Raw genomic sequence first — 15813 nt, forward strand, 5'->3', positions numbered from 1 at the left:
AAAACCAAAACGAAATGTGTATGTGTGTATATAATTGAGCTTGAAGTATTTAACACACATAATATAAAATCTAAACTAGATTACCCAAGCTTGATCTTGATCTTCATTGTAGCTTAACTTGGTACACATGCGGATGAAGCTTGAACTTGATCTTTAACTATGAATTGCATGTTGCTTCACTCCACAATTCCGCCAACCTCCTTTGGATATCATCGTTGAAGCGCAATCCATCCAACCTCCAACAACGTTGTTTGTCTACAATAAATACTAAAACACAAATACTAGACAAACAACATTAGTGGTAAATTGTTTGTTAAACATCATCAAAATAAGAAGGCCAACAGTTATCATCAGCAGAGATGTTATCTTTGTAGAAAACCAACTACAAAGTGAAGAGAAAGAAAGTAATTTGAGGAAGGAATCAGAGACTGTAGCTGTTCAGGTAGAAGATAATTCGAATTCTTCTGAAGCAACACCGGAGCATGATGTACAAGAACCAGTTGATTCTGAGGCTTCAGAAGCTCGAAGGTCAACTCGTGAGAGAAGACCACCGACTTGACACTTGGAGTATATTACAGAGAGTAATGTTGCATACTATCTTCTAATAGAAGGTGGAGAGCCATCAACTTTTAATGAAGCTATAAATGGCACAGATGTATCTTTGTGGATGGCAGCAATGCAGGAAGAAATTGAAGCTCTCCATAAGAACAAAATTTAGGAACTTCTATCACTACCACAAGGAAGAAAGACCATTGGAAACAAATGAGTTACAAGATCAAGCGAAATGGAGATGATCAAGTGGAGCGATATCGTGCTATATTGGTGGTAAAAGGATATGCTCAGAAAGAATGTATTGATTTTAATAAAATATTTTCTCCTGTAGTTCGACTTACGATAGTCCGAATAGTCCTGACTATGAGCGCTACATTTGACTTACATCTAGAGCAGCTAGATATAAAAATAACATTTTTTTCATGAAGATCTTGAAGAAAAAATTTACATGCTCCAACCAGAAGGTTTTGAAGAAAAAGAAAGAGAGAACTTGGTTTGCAGATTGAACAAATCTCAGTACGGTCTAAAGCAGGCGCTGAGGTGTTGGTACAAGAGATTTGATTCATTCATCATGAGCCTTGGATACAACAGACTTAATTGAGACCCTTGTGCATATTTCAAGAGGTTTGGTAAAAATAACTTTGTTATCTTATTGTTGTATGTTGACGACATGTTGGTTGCAGGCCCCAACAAAGATTGTATCAAAGAATTAAAGGCTCAGTTGGCTAGAGGATTTGAAATGAAGGATTTAGGATCTGTAAACAAAATTCTAGGGATGCAAATTTACAGAGATAGAGTTAATAGGAAGATATGGCTTTCTCAGAAGAATTATTTGAAGAAAATCTTACGACGGTTTAACATGCAATATTGTAAGTCAATTTTTACCTCACTTCCTATTAATTTCAAGTTATCTTACAGTATGAATCCTAGCAGTGAAGAAGAGAGGATGGAGATGTCTCGAGTACCGTATGCATCAGCAGTGGGAAGCTTAATGTTCGCGATGATTTGTACAAGACCAGACATTGCACAAGTAATGGGAGTGGTTAGTCGATACATGACGAATCCTGGTAAAAAACATTGGAATGTTGTAAAGAGGGTTCTAAGATACATTCAAGGAACCTCAAATGTTACATTATGTTATGGGGATCTGATTTTATTGTCACTGGATATGTTGACTCTGATTATGCAAGTGATCGTGATAATAGCAAATCCATCACAGGCTATTGTTTTCGTCAAAAGTTGCCTTCATCATTGATTTCATTAAAACTTTAAGCGTTACAAATGAAATTCAAATAACGAATATAAAAATTACAACTTTCTTGAAAATAAACGCAAGATCCGTTTATCGTCTCTTGCTTGCGTGGGTCTTTGGCCTGTGACGGGGACGTCGATATCCGTGGACTACCTGGTAATCAGATCTGATCCAGAAAAATCGATCCGCGAGGAGATCTAGAAGCTTGAAGCGCCTATCTCGGCTAAAACGAGATATTTGCTCTTCTTAGGATTACCGGCAAAGGGTAATGCTAAGGAACGGACACGGGTGATGCAAATCTGATGAAGACCTCTCTTGTGTTGAAGCGCTCGACCACTCTTCACTGCAGCAGGGCTTCGCCAACTCTCCAAAAATTCAGATCCCCAAAAAGTAAGGCCTAAGGCTCCTATTTATAGGCAAGAGGGGGTACAGGGCGTCGGGACACCCCTGGGGTGTCTAGGCAAAGCCGAGACACCCCTGGGGTGTTTTGACTTTCCCGAGACACCCCGGGTGTCCCAGTTCAGCCTGAGACGCTCCGTTGCGTATGTTTGATTGTTTCCGCCGTAAATTCTTCGTCCGAACTCGGATTTGAGTGATTCCAAGTGCGTTGGAAGCCTGACGAAGAGTTCTACCCACTCTGATGGTTGGATTATCTGTAGGATGAACGAGATATGGAGGGCGTTGTTCCTTTTGTAAACACCGTAGGGTTCCCGATTAGCCCGTGCCTTCGTAGTTTGTCGATTTGCTTCAATCGTTCATCGACATCAATCGAACTCTTGTGGATCGGATAGTGACGTTCATCGTAGTTCTTTAATACTGAGCTGTTCGTGGAGACCTATGGGCAATTTTCGATACCTACAGATACCCCCTCCAAAGCGTTCCGGACTCGTTTCTTTTATAGAAGAGGCTGGAATACTTTGGATGTGATTGGTCCAACCTTCAGTCGGCGTAAAGGACCTGTAATTAGTTTCAACTCTTGGCTCCTTCGATTTTCGGTCTATTCGGCCGTCGTCGGAGTCTCGAGTCTACCACCAGTGAGTTGAGTTTGGCTCGTGTCATTGAACTGACTGTCTCTGTCACATTGTGATGACTTAGGGTTTCAGATCACCGTATGTTGACTTCTTGTCACAACGCGTTGACTGGCGTTGACCTAGGGTTACGCGTTGATCGGCGTTGACCCTAGGGTTTTGAATCGTCGATCGTTGACTTTTGGTCACAACGCGTTGACTGGCATTGACCTAGGGTTACACGTTGACCGGCGTTGACCCTAGGGTTTCGAATCGTCGATCGTTGACTTTTGGTCGCAACGCGTTGACTGGCGTTAACCTAGGGTTACGCGTTGACCGGCGTTGACCTGGGGTTACGCGTTGACCGGCGTTGACCCTAGGGTTTTGAATCGTCGAACGTTGACTTTTGGTCACAACGCGTTGACTGGCGTTATCCTAGGGTTACGCGTTGACCGGCGTTGACCTGGGGTTACGCGTTGACCGGCGTTGACCCTAGGGTTTTGAATCGTCGAACGTTGACTTTTGGTCGCAACGCGTTGACTGGCGTTGACCTAGGGTTACGCGTTGACCGGCGTTGACCCTAGGGTTTTGAATCGTCGAACGTTGACTTTTGGTCGCAACGCGTTGACTAGCGTTGACCGGCATTGACCTAGGGTTTCGGATTGCCATTAACACAGTTTATACTCGTACGTTTGCTGGAGTATACACAGTTTAAGCTCTTAAGGTATTGGAGCATAGCGGTCTCACATGTCGGGGCTGCAGGACCAACTGTTAAAGCTGATTCATCTGCATTTGTAGATCTTATTTTAATGTTGTTGGATAATCGAGTCACGAGACCAACTAACAGAGCTGATGCATCGATGACTCGTACTTATAGAATTTTTGGCAAATTCTCAGCCCTCAACGGGTTTGATGAGCCTTTACCGACTACCGTTTGAGTCGGGCTAGCATGCAGATTGTTTAGATCCGTTCTGCACATAACGTTGTGCTAAAAGCGTAGACTTCGTCTTTCTCACGGGAATAGACTACCCGGCAACGCGTGTTAGGCACTGACTTATCCTTACTTAGGATTCAGGATAAAAATCCCCAGACTCGGATTCTTGTGTCTTCTTCTATCGGTAAAAGACTAAACGGGCAACGTGTGTCAGGCGTTGAATTATCCCTGCTTAGGCTTCGGGATAAAATTCCCCGTGCGTGTGAGGCACGGATTATGGTGTTATTAATAAACGCGTGTTAGGCGTTGACTTATCCCTACTTAGGATTCGGGATAAAATTCCCCATGTGTGTAAGGCATAGATTTTGGTGTTATTAATAACAACCTGCCACAATATTGAATATGCGGACGAGTGTTCTTTTTAACGGTTAAGAACTAACCGGCAGCGCGGGTTAAGTGCAGACTTATCCCTGCTTAGGTTTCAGGATAGAATACCCCAGAATCGAACTCTGGTGTCTTCTTCTTCGGAGAAAGCCTAAACCGGCAATGCGTTGACAAATTCTTGGAAAAGGTTGGTGTCTTCTCTTGGGGCAAAGACGAACCCGAAATGGGAGAGGAAGAATTTTATATTCTATCTCCCGACGCTGAAAAGAAGAATTTTATATTCTATCTTTAGCTGGAAAGGAGACTCGGGGTGGGATCTCCACCCCCAGAATCCGGAAAGATGAAACTAGGAGTGGGACCTCCACTCCGAGAATCGAAAAATTCGGATAATTTTAACTGTCAGAAGGTTTGATTACCGAACTAAAGGTGAATTTCTCGTTTATCGAGAGTGAATTTATGGTTTTGTCGATTTGAAAGTGGACCTCTCGTTCATTGGAGGAATCGAGAGGGGATTTTGACTATGGTCCTAACTGTAAGAAGGTTTGACCATGTTGGGTGATTTGAAACGATCCTGACTGTAGGAAGGTTTGATCGCTCGATTTGAAAGTGGACCTCTCGTTCATTGGAGGAATCGAGAGGGGATTTTGACTGTGGTCCTAACTGTAAGAAGGTTTGACCAATTGGGAGGTTTGAGACAATCCTAACTGTAGGAAAGTTTGATCGCTCGATTTGTGGACCTCTCGTTCATTGGTAGAATCGAGAGGAGATTTTGGTTGTGGTCCTAACTGTAGCCAGACTCTAACAAAGAGAGTGTTGAGTACACAGACACGGTGGGAATTTGAATGGGAGTTCTCATTTATTACATTGCTGTGGTTTTGGGAACTTCCCGTTACATAAATCGTCCACCCCCAGCTTCCTCTGCGGAACTGGTTCGGATATTATTCTCAGTTACCTGACCGGGTTATCCTTAAGAATATTAGCGTAATATTCTCCAGGAACTTCCCGTCAAAAGTGGGAAACAGTTTAGACTCATATACCTATTGGAGTATGTAGGGAGCAGTTTAACCTCATGCACCTGTTGGAGGATTGAGAAGCAGTTTATACTCGTATACTCTTCGGAGTGTTGAGAAGCAGTTTATACTCGTATACTCTGTCGGAGTCTTAAGAAGCAGTTTATACTCTTATACTTGTCGGAGTCTTGCCGTTCTCAATTGGCTTACCCTAGCGTTATAACGCCGGCTTCAATCAGGATGTGGATGCTGTTCTTTAAAGTAAAGCACGCCTTGGTGGGATGAAGGATCCTCCTGTGATATGCGCAGTACTTCGGATCCGCAGTATTGTCAGCTTCCTCCTGATTGACAATAGGTGGTAGCTTGATCTTGTTGTTTTCAAGGAGGGATTCGAAGATGGATGGAACGTCTTCGTCCTTGAAGGAATACTCTCTCTGGAGTGGAGTGATTCGAAGATGGCTGGAACATCTTCGTCTTTGAAGGAGTACTCTTTTTGGAGTTTTGGTTCCGAAGTCTTTTGCTGCCTTCGGGATTGCTGTTGTGACCTTGATTGTTGAGGCGCCTTTTGTTGCCGCTGTTGTGGTTGCGCTTGCACCTTGAATGTTTGATTCGCGTCCACAGCATTCGCATGTGCTTTTCCCTTAGGGACAAAGTTCTGTTGCGGAGCGTTATTTGCTATTTGGCCCATTTCTGCTTTCTTCCTCTTAAGGAATCGTTCGGCTCGTTCCCCATGTTATGACAGGTCTCGAGGATGAAATCTTCGCTGACCGGATCCCTGTAATTCATTGCTTTATTTCGGAACCTCTTCACGAAGTTTTCGACTGTCTCACTATTCTTCTGCTTCTCATCAAACAGAGTGCCGATTGAGACCTTAGTGTCGTCGTCGAAGAAGTTCGTCAGAAACATATCCTCCATGTCGTCCCAACTGCTGATACTCCCTGGCTTGAGGCGACGATACCAATCGAAGGCCGCTTCGCGAAGAGTGCCGACGAATGACCGTACCATTAAGGGTTCATTACCGGAGATTATTCCTAAGTGAGACTTAAAATATATTAAGTGTTGGGTAGGGGAACCCTTTCCATCAAACGGCGTAAAGTTGATTAAATTGAACTTTGCCGGATATGGAATTGATTCCCACTCCCTTGGGTATGGACATGGTATACCGGATCTCTTCACTTCTTGAGCATTCATCAACGCGTTGATTTTGCTCTCCAAGTCCTTCATTTTCTTGTCTTCACTCGTATCTGTCTTCGAGTGGCTTCGGGGAGAGGTAATGTGGTCTTCCTTCGCATTATCATCCGAGGGACCGCCTCCGTCATTGTTGTTGACAGGAGGGATAATTATGTTGACATTATCCTCCTCCCGTTCATTTTCATCTTGATTCTGATTATTGCGTCTACTGGGTTCTCCTTGGTGAATTGTCAGTGCCGCAATTTGCTGGTCATGCATCTCTCTCATCTGCTGCATGGCCATCTCCATCTCGAATTTGAAAGCTTCCTTCTGCTTAGTCAGGGCCTCTTCAAGCATCTTGCTTACTTGTTCGGCGCTGATTATAAGTGATTCGTAGGGCTGTCCCGCACTAGACGCCGTGTCATCGGATGCTATAGCCGAGTAGGAGTCTGAACCGGCATCTGACACCTCCTCTTCCAAAGGAAGTCCCTTTTGCATCTTTTGGTAATTCTTTCGCTTATTGATTCCTGACCGCAACCGAGTCATACGCCGGGATACATCGGCAAACTGATCTGGGTTTAAGTGTTGCGTCGATTTCCTTCTGCCGGTCATATTGACGGACACTTCTGGAAATTCATCATCTTGGCGAATGGGTTTCCTCCTTTGGAAATGCCTTGGTTTGGCCTCGGACGCCCTAGTAGAGATTCTCTCAAACACCGAGACTCTTTTTGGGGTTTTAGAACAGCAGCATTCCAATGATACTGCTTTGATTATGTTGGCACACGGACAATGAGGCTCCGTATCTCGAACATTTTTTTTCCGGGATTTATTCGCACCCCCAGCCCTATAGTACAGCTCATCAGTTTGATAACTGGAGCAACCCATAAAGTGTTGGCACGCCTTCCCAGGTGTAACATCGTCATCAGACAAATATGTTTCCCTCTGGGGACGCGACGCTTTATTTGCGTCTCCAAGAGTCACTCGTTCACTTTTACGCCTTTGAGAGCGTGAAAGTCCAACGGGCTCTTGAACTTCGACTCGCAATCCAATGCGGTCGGTAATAGGGGCATTCCCTTTGTTAGTACGACCCCCAGTCTTGACTGTTGTTTGGGGACTTTTCAACGGTCCCAATCGCTCCTTGACGGGTGCTTTACCTCGATCTTCAGAATCGAGACGACCCTTCAAAGGACTCCTGGATTTAGTGAGATCCACGTTCTTTCCTGACTCCGTCGGAGGGGCGGGTACAGGGGAAACGGGATCTGGATTTGAAATAGGCTGGACGATAACTCCGCCCACTTTTGCCTTAAGTGCTGGTTTTGTCTTTGGCACCCAAACTTGCTTGCGCTTAGGCGGCTTCTCCACTGCTTCTCCCCTCTGCATTTCTTTCGCTTTCTGCAAAAGGGCTCGGGCATGTGCGAGCAATGCTCGACGCTTCTTGATTCGCTCCTCGAGGGTGGAGCGGGTCCTCTTGACACGAACCCATTCGTTCGTTTCTGTCTTGGAGGAGGAGTTGGTTGTTCGCCGTTGTTGTTCCCGGCGCTGCCTGGATTTTAGATCCACATTATAGCGGATCCCGTCCATCGGCTCCAAAGCCTTGGCCAGCTGACGAGCAAGGCGTTGACGCCGTCTTTGGCGTGCTCTCTTTGACAATGCTGGAGCGTCTTCAGTAGCCATCTCCTCGGCGGAGGAGAAGTCCGGATCTGCGGTCTCGACCACGTTGGACGACGCAGGAACGTCGCGTGGTGCGGGTGCAGCGGCGGCAATGGGATCTTGGATCTTCGAGCCGAAGGTCCCGCGAACATTTCTGGAAGAGGATGCCTTCCTGCGCCTGTTCGGAGAGGCGGATCTGGAGGAGGAGGAAGAGAGGTACTCTTCAAACTTCTATTGATCGAACTCGTATTCGATCTCTTCGTTCACCCGGATCTTGAATGTCAGTTGCGTCATGACAGCCTCGGCAGCGAGGCTGTTGGCTCCCACTGTGGTCGCCAGCTTGTTTTCGTCAAAAGTTGCCTTCATCATTGATTTCATTAAAACTTTAAGCGTTACAAATGAAATTCAAATAACGAAAATAAAAATTACAACTTTCTTGAAAATAAACGCAAGATCCGTTTATCGTCTCTTGCTTGCGTGGGTCTTTGGCCTGTGACGGGGACGTCGATATCCGTGGACTACCTGGTAATCAGATCTGATCCAGAAAAATTGGGCAGAGCTTCGTCCATCCGCGAGGAGATCTAGAAGCTTGAAGCGCCTATCTCGGCTAAAGCGAGATATTTGCTCTTCTTAGGATTACCGGCGAAGGGTAATGCTAAGGAACGGACACGGGTGATGCAAATCTGGTGAAGACCTCTCTTGTGTTGAAGCGCCCGACCACTCTTCACTGCAGCAGGGCTTCCCCAACTCTCCAAAAATCCAGATCCCCAAAAAGTGAGGCCTAAGGCTCCTATTTATAGGCAAGAGGGGGTACAGGGCGTCGGGACACCCCTGGGGTGTCTAGGCAAAGCCTAGACACCCCTGGGGTGTCTCGGCTTGGCCGAGACACCCCTGGGGTGTCTAGGATTTTCCTAGACACCCCTGGGGTGTTTCGACTTTCCCGAGACACCCCGGGTGTCCCAGTTCAGCCTGAGACGCTCCGTTGCGTATGTTTGATTGTTTCCGCCGTAAATTCTTCGTCCGAACTCGGATTTGAGTGATTCCAAGTGCGTTGGAAGCCTGACGAAGAGTTCTACCCGCTCTGATGGTTGGATTATCTGTAGGATGAACGAGATATGGAGGGCGTTGTTCCTTTTGTAAACACCGCAGGGTTCCCGATTAGCTCGTGCCTTCGTAGTTTGTCGATTTGCTTCAATCGTTCATCGACATCAATCGAACTCCTGTGGATCGGATAGTGACGTTCATCGTCGTTCTTTAACACTGAGCTGTTCGTGGAGACCTATGGGTAATTTTCGATGCCTACAGCTATGTGTTTGCACTTGCTGGCAGAGCTGTAAGCTGGGTTTTAAAACTACAGTCAGTTGTGGCTAATTCAACAACATAAGCAGAATATGTAGCACAAGCTAGTAAAGAAGCGATGTGGTTGAAGATGGTGTTGGAGGAACTCGGTCATGAACAAAAGAAGATATCTCTATTTTGTGACAGTCAGAGTGCTTTGCATTTGGCAAGAAATCTAGCTTTTCATTCAAAGACCAAACACATTCGAGTTCAGTACCACTTCGTTCGTGAGAAAGTGGAAGAAGGAGCAGTTGATATGCAGAAAATTCACACCAAAGACAACTTAGCAGATTTTTTGACAAAAGCAGTCAATACTGACAAATTTATTTGATGTCGATCCTCTTGTGGTTTGACGGAGACGTAAGCAACATAAAGATGGTAAGATAGAGAAAATAGTGTGAAGATATGATTGACACTCAATCAAATCTTCAAGTGGGAGATTGTCAAGCACCGAAAATTAGCAGCCCACGTTTTGACCAAAAGCAAAAGAATGGGCCCCACTTTTGAAAAATGCACTGGGTTAGGCACCGAGTTTGGAAATTTCAAAAGATGCACAGTGTAATATTAATATTTTACATTGACAAAAAAATTATTAATATTTTATTATGTATAGTGTTTTTTTCAAACACTATAAATAGGCTCCAAATCCTTAAGGAAAAAAATCATCCCAGAAACAACTCCTCATATAGAAGAGTGAGAGAGAAAAAATAGAGAGAGAGTATCTCCTTGTTAAGAGAGATTGTAACTCTAGAGTTTTCTCCTCATAGTGGATTCCTCTATCATTGCCCGTGGACGTAGACAATCAAGTGCCGAACCGCGTAAATCTGTGTATCTATCATTTTATCTCTACTTTTGTTATATTATTGCTGCGACCCTGCTTTATTGGGCCCCGGGTTTGTCCCAACATGTGGGAGGATTTGCCCAACAAGTACTTTGCTGAGCTGGACTCTACCAAACCCAACCGGAATCACCACCATGTCGCCCGCAAGCTTCTTCCTTTAATTACTTCGATTCTGTCTTGCTATTTCAATTCCAACGGCTGATACGAGAGCACGTAAGACTTCCAACATTATCTTCGAAACTACTGTTGTCTTTAAAACCACCGTTGCGAAAATGAGTATCGTAACCATGCGAACTCTACACACGGCTTTATAAGAGCAAGTCCAGCAAGCTCCCAGTTGGGAGTCCTAGTCAGCAAGCTCTCAAGAGCTCTTAAGCATTTTAGTATAAAAAATTATAAAAATAAGTCTTGGGAGCATCTCCTTATTTTATGGAGCTCCAACAAGCTCCTAGTTAGGAGCTCTAACAATATCAAAAACCCCTCTTCTATCAAAAAACCTATCAAAAAAACCTCTCTTCTATCAAAAAATCTCTCTTCTATTGCAAAGATAAAAAAGCAAGGAGTTTTTTATAAAAAAAAATATTTTTTAATTGCTTGAGAGCTCCAAGGGCGGCTGCCGTACAAATTTGGGAGCGCTTGGAGCCTCCGTGGCACAAAACCCTAGGTTTTGTGCCACGGAAGCTCTCAGAGCTCCCTTGGGAGCTTGCTGGAGCAAGTCCAGCAAGCTCCCACCGCCCTCAGCCTTAGAGGTGGGGTGGGAGCTGCTGGACTTGCTCTAACATTGTTAGAATGAGATAAGGGATAGAGAGACAATTAGTTTGTAGCGGCTCGCCCTCTAATTATTATGTAATTGGAGATAATTCGAATATATATATCTATTGTAACACAAAAGATGTCCGGGGCCCACAAATCCCAAAAATGAACCAAACACACCCCAAATTTCCCGCCCCATCGTTTTCCTCCCCCCATTGTACGAAGAAGCGTTGGCAGCAAGCTACGCAAAAGGACCCTCTCCACTTCCACTACAAAAAAAAAAAGTAGTGGAAAATAAACCCCACTCAATCCCCTTCACCTCTCCTCCGATCATCGTCGAGGGCTTCGGTCGAACCTCGATCGAGAACAGCATGACCAAGAACGTTTAGCCGGCGGAGCGGGCCCCGCGCCGCCGCGATCGGATCGATCTCGGGACGACCTACTCCTGCGTCGGGTCTACCAGCACGGCCGGAGTCGAGATCATCGCCAACGACCAGGGCAACAGACGACGCCGTCCTACTGTGGCGTTCACCGACCAGAGCGGTTCGTCGGCGACGCCGCCAAGAACCAGGCCGCGATGAATCCGGTCAACACCGACTTCGGTCAGTCTTCAGCGCGCACCCTCATCTCGAAATTTTTTTTTTGTGTGTGGATTTTTTAGGGTTTTCTGTATTGGCCTGGTAAAACGTTTGCAGCGGTCGTGGTGTAAATTAAGGATGTTTCTGTTGTTCATCAACTCCGATGAATCCATGGCCTGAGCCGGCCGGCGAGCCCAAGAGATCAAAAACCGATGAAACTAGTTTTTAGCTGGTGAGATCGATATGTTTATGTTATTAATAGGTTTTCCCCCTAGAAATTAGCCACCTTAAAAATAGGGTAATTATACGGAAACGGCCTTTCAATTTCAATTTATACGCTTTAAAGTAGCTTTTTATTGCAATCAACCACCTCCCAAATTTTCAATAAAAATCCAATAATAATTAAGCCTGGTTCGTGAGTTGTACTTTAACAAGACCTACACAACAAAAAATCAGTCATGTGCTTTGAATGTGAGTTTTTAAGGGTAATTTTGGATTTCTAGTGAAAATTTTGACCAGGAGATTGTTGATCGCAACTAAAACTCACTTTGAATGTGGTTTATGCATAGATTGAAAATAAATAGTGATTTTCATATAATTATAAGGTAGTTTCTAGGAAAAGAAAACCCTTATTAATATCAGTGATCTGATAACAAGAAGGCCCAAATTAGTTTCCATATACCCAAAACCAATCCGATTTTCATACATATTTTTTGCATTTCTACTACATGGGCTCTAAATCAAAGGGTTAATTGCGACTAGACCCCTTGTCCTATCACCCAGTTGCAGATAGATCTCATGTAGTTCTATTTGTGCGAATAGACCCCTTTAGTATTAACCTAAGTGGGGTACGTCGGCTCCCTCATTGAACTTTTTTAACTCTTTTAACAGTAAAAGAATATTAGCAATTGGGATCTATCCTCACCAATAGAACTACAAGAGGTCTGTCCACCGCAAAACTATTTTTGACTACATATCACCATTTCAGATGCGAAGCGTTTGATAGGCCGGAGATTCAGTGATTCTTCTGTGCAGAATGACATCAAGCTATGGCCATTCAAGGTGATCTCTGGTGCTGGCGACAAGCCTAAGATAGTTGTGCAGTATAAGGGAGAGGAGAAACCGTTTTTCCCAGAAGAAATCTCATCTATGGTGTTAGCGAAGATGCATGAAATTGCAGAGACTTACATAGGCTCCACTGTCAAGGACGCCGTCATCACGGTTCCTGCCTACTTCAACGACTCTCAGCGCCAGGCGACTAAGGATGCTGGTGTTATTGCTGGCCTGAATGTCAAGCGCATCATAAATGAGCCCACTGCTGCCGCTATTGCTTATGGTCTTGAGAAAAAGATGACAGGTGTTGACGAGAGAAATATCCTCATCTTTGACCTTGGCGGTGGCACCTTTGATGTTTCTTGTCTTGCAATTGAAGAGAGCCTCTTTCAGGTGAAGGCCACAGCCGGAGACACCCACCTCGGTGGAGAGGACTTTGACAATAGGATGCTCAACCACTTTGTTCAGGAATTCAAGATGGAAGTGCATATAAAAGACATCAGCAGGAACGCCAGAGCTCTCAAGGAGGCTAAGGACATCCTGTGAGAGGGCAAAAAGGACTCTTTCCTCGATTACCCAGACGATGATTGAGTGTGATGCTCTCTATGAAGGCATTGATTTCTATGCGAATATCACTCGTGCCAAGTTTGAAGAGCTGAATTTGGATCTGTTTCAAAAGTGTATTGAACCTGTAGAGAAATGTGTGAAAGATGCAGAGATGGACAAGAGCTCAATTCATGAAGTTGTTCTTGTTGGTGGATCAGACAAGGAATACTAACGGTTGACAGCAGTTGCTTCCAGATTCTTCAACGGGAAGGAGCTTTGCAGGAGCATTAATCCTGATGAAGCCGTCGCCTACGGTGCTGCTGTTCAAGCTGCGGTTCTGAGTGGAGAAAATGATGAAATTGTACAAGACTTGTTGTTAATGGATGTAACCCCTTTATCACTTGGCATAGAAACACTTGGAGGAGTTACTTCAGTCTTAATCCCACGAAATACCCCAATTCCAACCACAAAGGAGAAAGATAACTTTAGTACGACTGCTGATAACCAAACTGGTGTCCTCATCCAAATCTTTGAAGGGGAAAGAACGATGACCAAGGATAACAATTTGCTCGGCAAGTTTGATCTTAATGGAATTATTCCTGCTCCCAGAGGTGTTCCAAAGATTAATGTGTGCTTTGATATAGATGTCAATGGAATCTTGAATGTCTCTGCTGAAGAGAAGACATCGGGGCAGAAGAACAAGATCACCATTACTAATGATAAGGGAAGGCTGAGCAAAGAGGAGATTGAGAAGATGGTTCTCGTGGCTGAAAGGTTTAAGGCAGAAGATGAAGCGAACAAGAGAAGAGTTGAGGCCAGGAATGCACTGGAGACCTACACGTACCTTTTGAGGAACAAAATGGGGGATGACAAGGTTTCATCCAAGATGGGCTTTGCTGATAAGAGAAGGATCAATAACGCAATTGAGCGAGCGATCAAGTGGCTCGAGGATAATCAGTTGGCTCATACCGAGGAGTTTGAGTGTAAGAAGAAGGAACTTGAGGAGATATCAAACCCTATCTTTGTGAAGATGTATAGGGGGTGAAGTTTTATGTGCTGAACTACGTCCTTTCGGTTTAGTTATTCTGCACTAGTGCTTGTTAATTCTGAACTTATTTGCCAAATTGAATGCCTGAACTGGTGCTTGTTATTATTCTGTACGTAATGTAGGTGTTCCACGCTTCAGATTAAACAATTCATGTAATGCTCTATTATACTATTAATATGAGATTAAACGGATATAGATTTAGTGTATGTTGTCATATAATATATATACACATGAGATATATTTTCCACAGGCAGCTATATATCAGTGCTGATAATAGATCAGGTATTATATTTGTGTTGAGCCCTATAACTTTATACCTGCACCTAGTTTACATTTTTATTTGTACCTTTGGTCTACTTTCATGTGCTAAAAGATACTTTTACAATGCCTTAATGCTAGCATGTAGCACAGACATTTGACATGTATACAGCTTATAAAGATACTCAACTTGCAAGGGTTGCTTCTTAACTCTCGCTAGACTTAATTTCCTAATACAAGCACATAACATAACTATTATCCTAGTGCCTTCTCAACTCTTTTCAAATTGTCTTAGAACAGTCCTCAACATCTTTACACTTTACAGTAGTTCTTTGAAGCCCTGAAACTAGTTATAATTGCCTTGGGGACCTTTCTCAGATTTCTAAAACTACAGGGGTAGTTTTTGTGGATTTTGAAATCCACAGGGTTACTTTTATGATTCTTGAAATCTGCAGGAATGTACTCAAGTATTGAAGGCTCAAACATACGGGAAACACTAGAGGTACACCCTTAAACCACACTCCCAACCACATCCCTCTCCTAGCTACAGTGTTTTTGGGGCCCACATGCTTTATTTAAAAAACCTAAAAACACTGTAGCTAGGAGAGGGATGTGGTTGGGAGTATGGTCTAAGGGTGTGCCTCTAGTGTTTCCCCATACATAAATCCTTTCATCTCTATGCATTGGTTTCATAAGCTGTGAAGGTACAATCTTTTACTGCATTGAAGGGGTCGGAAGCAACTCCCATATTCTTTCCCATTACTGTTTCACTTCAGTTCTATTTCTTTTGATACTTGTACAAGTCTGAACTTGTTCCTAACAAAGGAGCTTTCTTAGGGATTAAGCGCAAAAGAGTACTTCAAAGGCCATAACTGTGAGCTTTAGGGGCCGTTTGGTTGCTGAAGAGGGCTTGGGAAAGCCTGCTGTCAGTTTTGGCGGACTTTCTTGCAAAAACACTATTTTTGAGGGCATTTTTACAAGAAAGCCTGTCAAAATTGACAGTTTTTGTTAGTTTTGACAGGCTTTCTGCCCATTTCAACTCATCTTTTCAGCAACCAAACGGGCCATTAGCTTATTGAGTTGTGCCACAGACTTCAGTTCTATTTATCTTTATTTATTATTAGCTTCTCCCCCACAAGATTCCCTCTTCTTTTCTTCCTGTCCTTTCTGCCTCTTTCTCGGGCTTCTCTTTATTCATCTTTTTCTCTTTTTCTTCTTATACCTTTTTTTTTATTCCAGTTCTTTTTCCTTGCTCCTTAAGTAATCAGGAGTAAGGGCAGAACTTTCCACCTCAATTTTACATTGCCTTTTCCCTTTATCATGTCGCCTCCACAGCTTCTATTTATCCGCAGTGCACATGTCCAATGATCTTGCACAGAACCCCTTCTCCTTGTTATATTTGCATATCAATATTAAAGTATCTATTTACAGATATTTAT

At 43.9% G+C, this 15813-nt stretch overlaps 1 protein-coding gene and 1 pseudogene across 1 annotated transcript; both read left to right on the forward strand.

Moving 5' to 3' along the window:
* On the forward strand, positions 11114–14322 carry LOC109829881 (annotated as a pseudogene).
* On the forward strand, positions 13448–14113 carry LOC109829604 (heat shock cognate 70 kDa protein-like). Its single transcript, XM_020396667.1, has one exon. It carries the CDS (start codon positions 13448–13450, stop codon positions 14111–14113), a length of 666 nt encoding a protein of 221 aa, XP_020252256.1.

Source organism: Asparagus officinalis, chromosome 2 (genome assembly GCF_001876935.1).
Source record: "Asparagus officinalis chromosome 2, Aspof.V1, whole genome shotgun sequence".
Classification (NCBI taxonomy): Eukaryota; Viridiplantae; Streptophyta; class Magnoliopsida; order Asparagales; family Asparagaceae; genus Asparagus; species Asparagus officinalis.

Excerpts from the sequence above, each read along its gene's own strand:
- LOC109829604 (XM_020396667.1), top strand. The coding sequence starts at position 13,448 with ATGGATGTAACCCCTTTATCACTTGGCATAGAAACACTTGGAGGAGTT.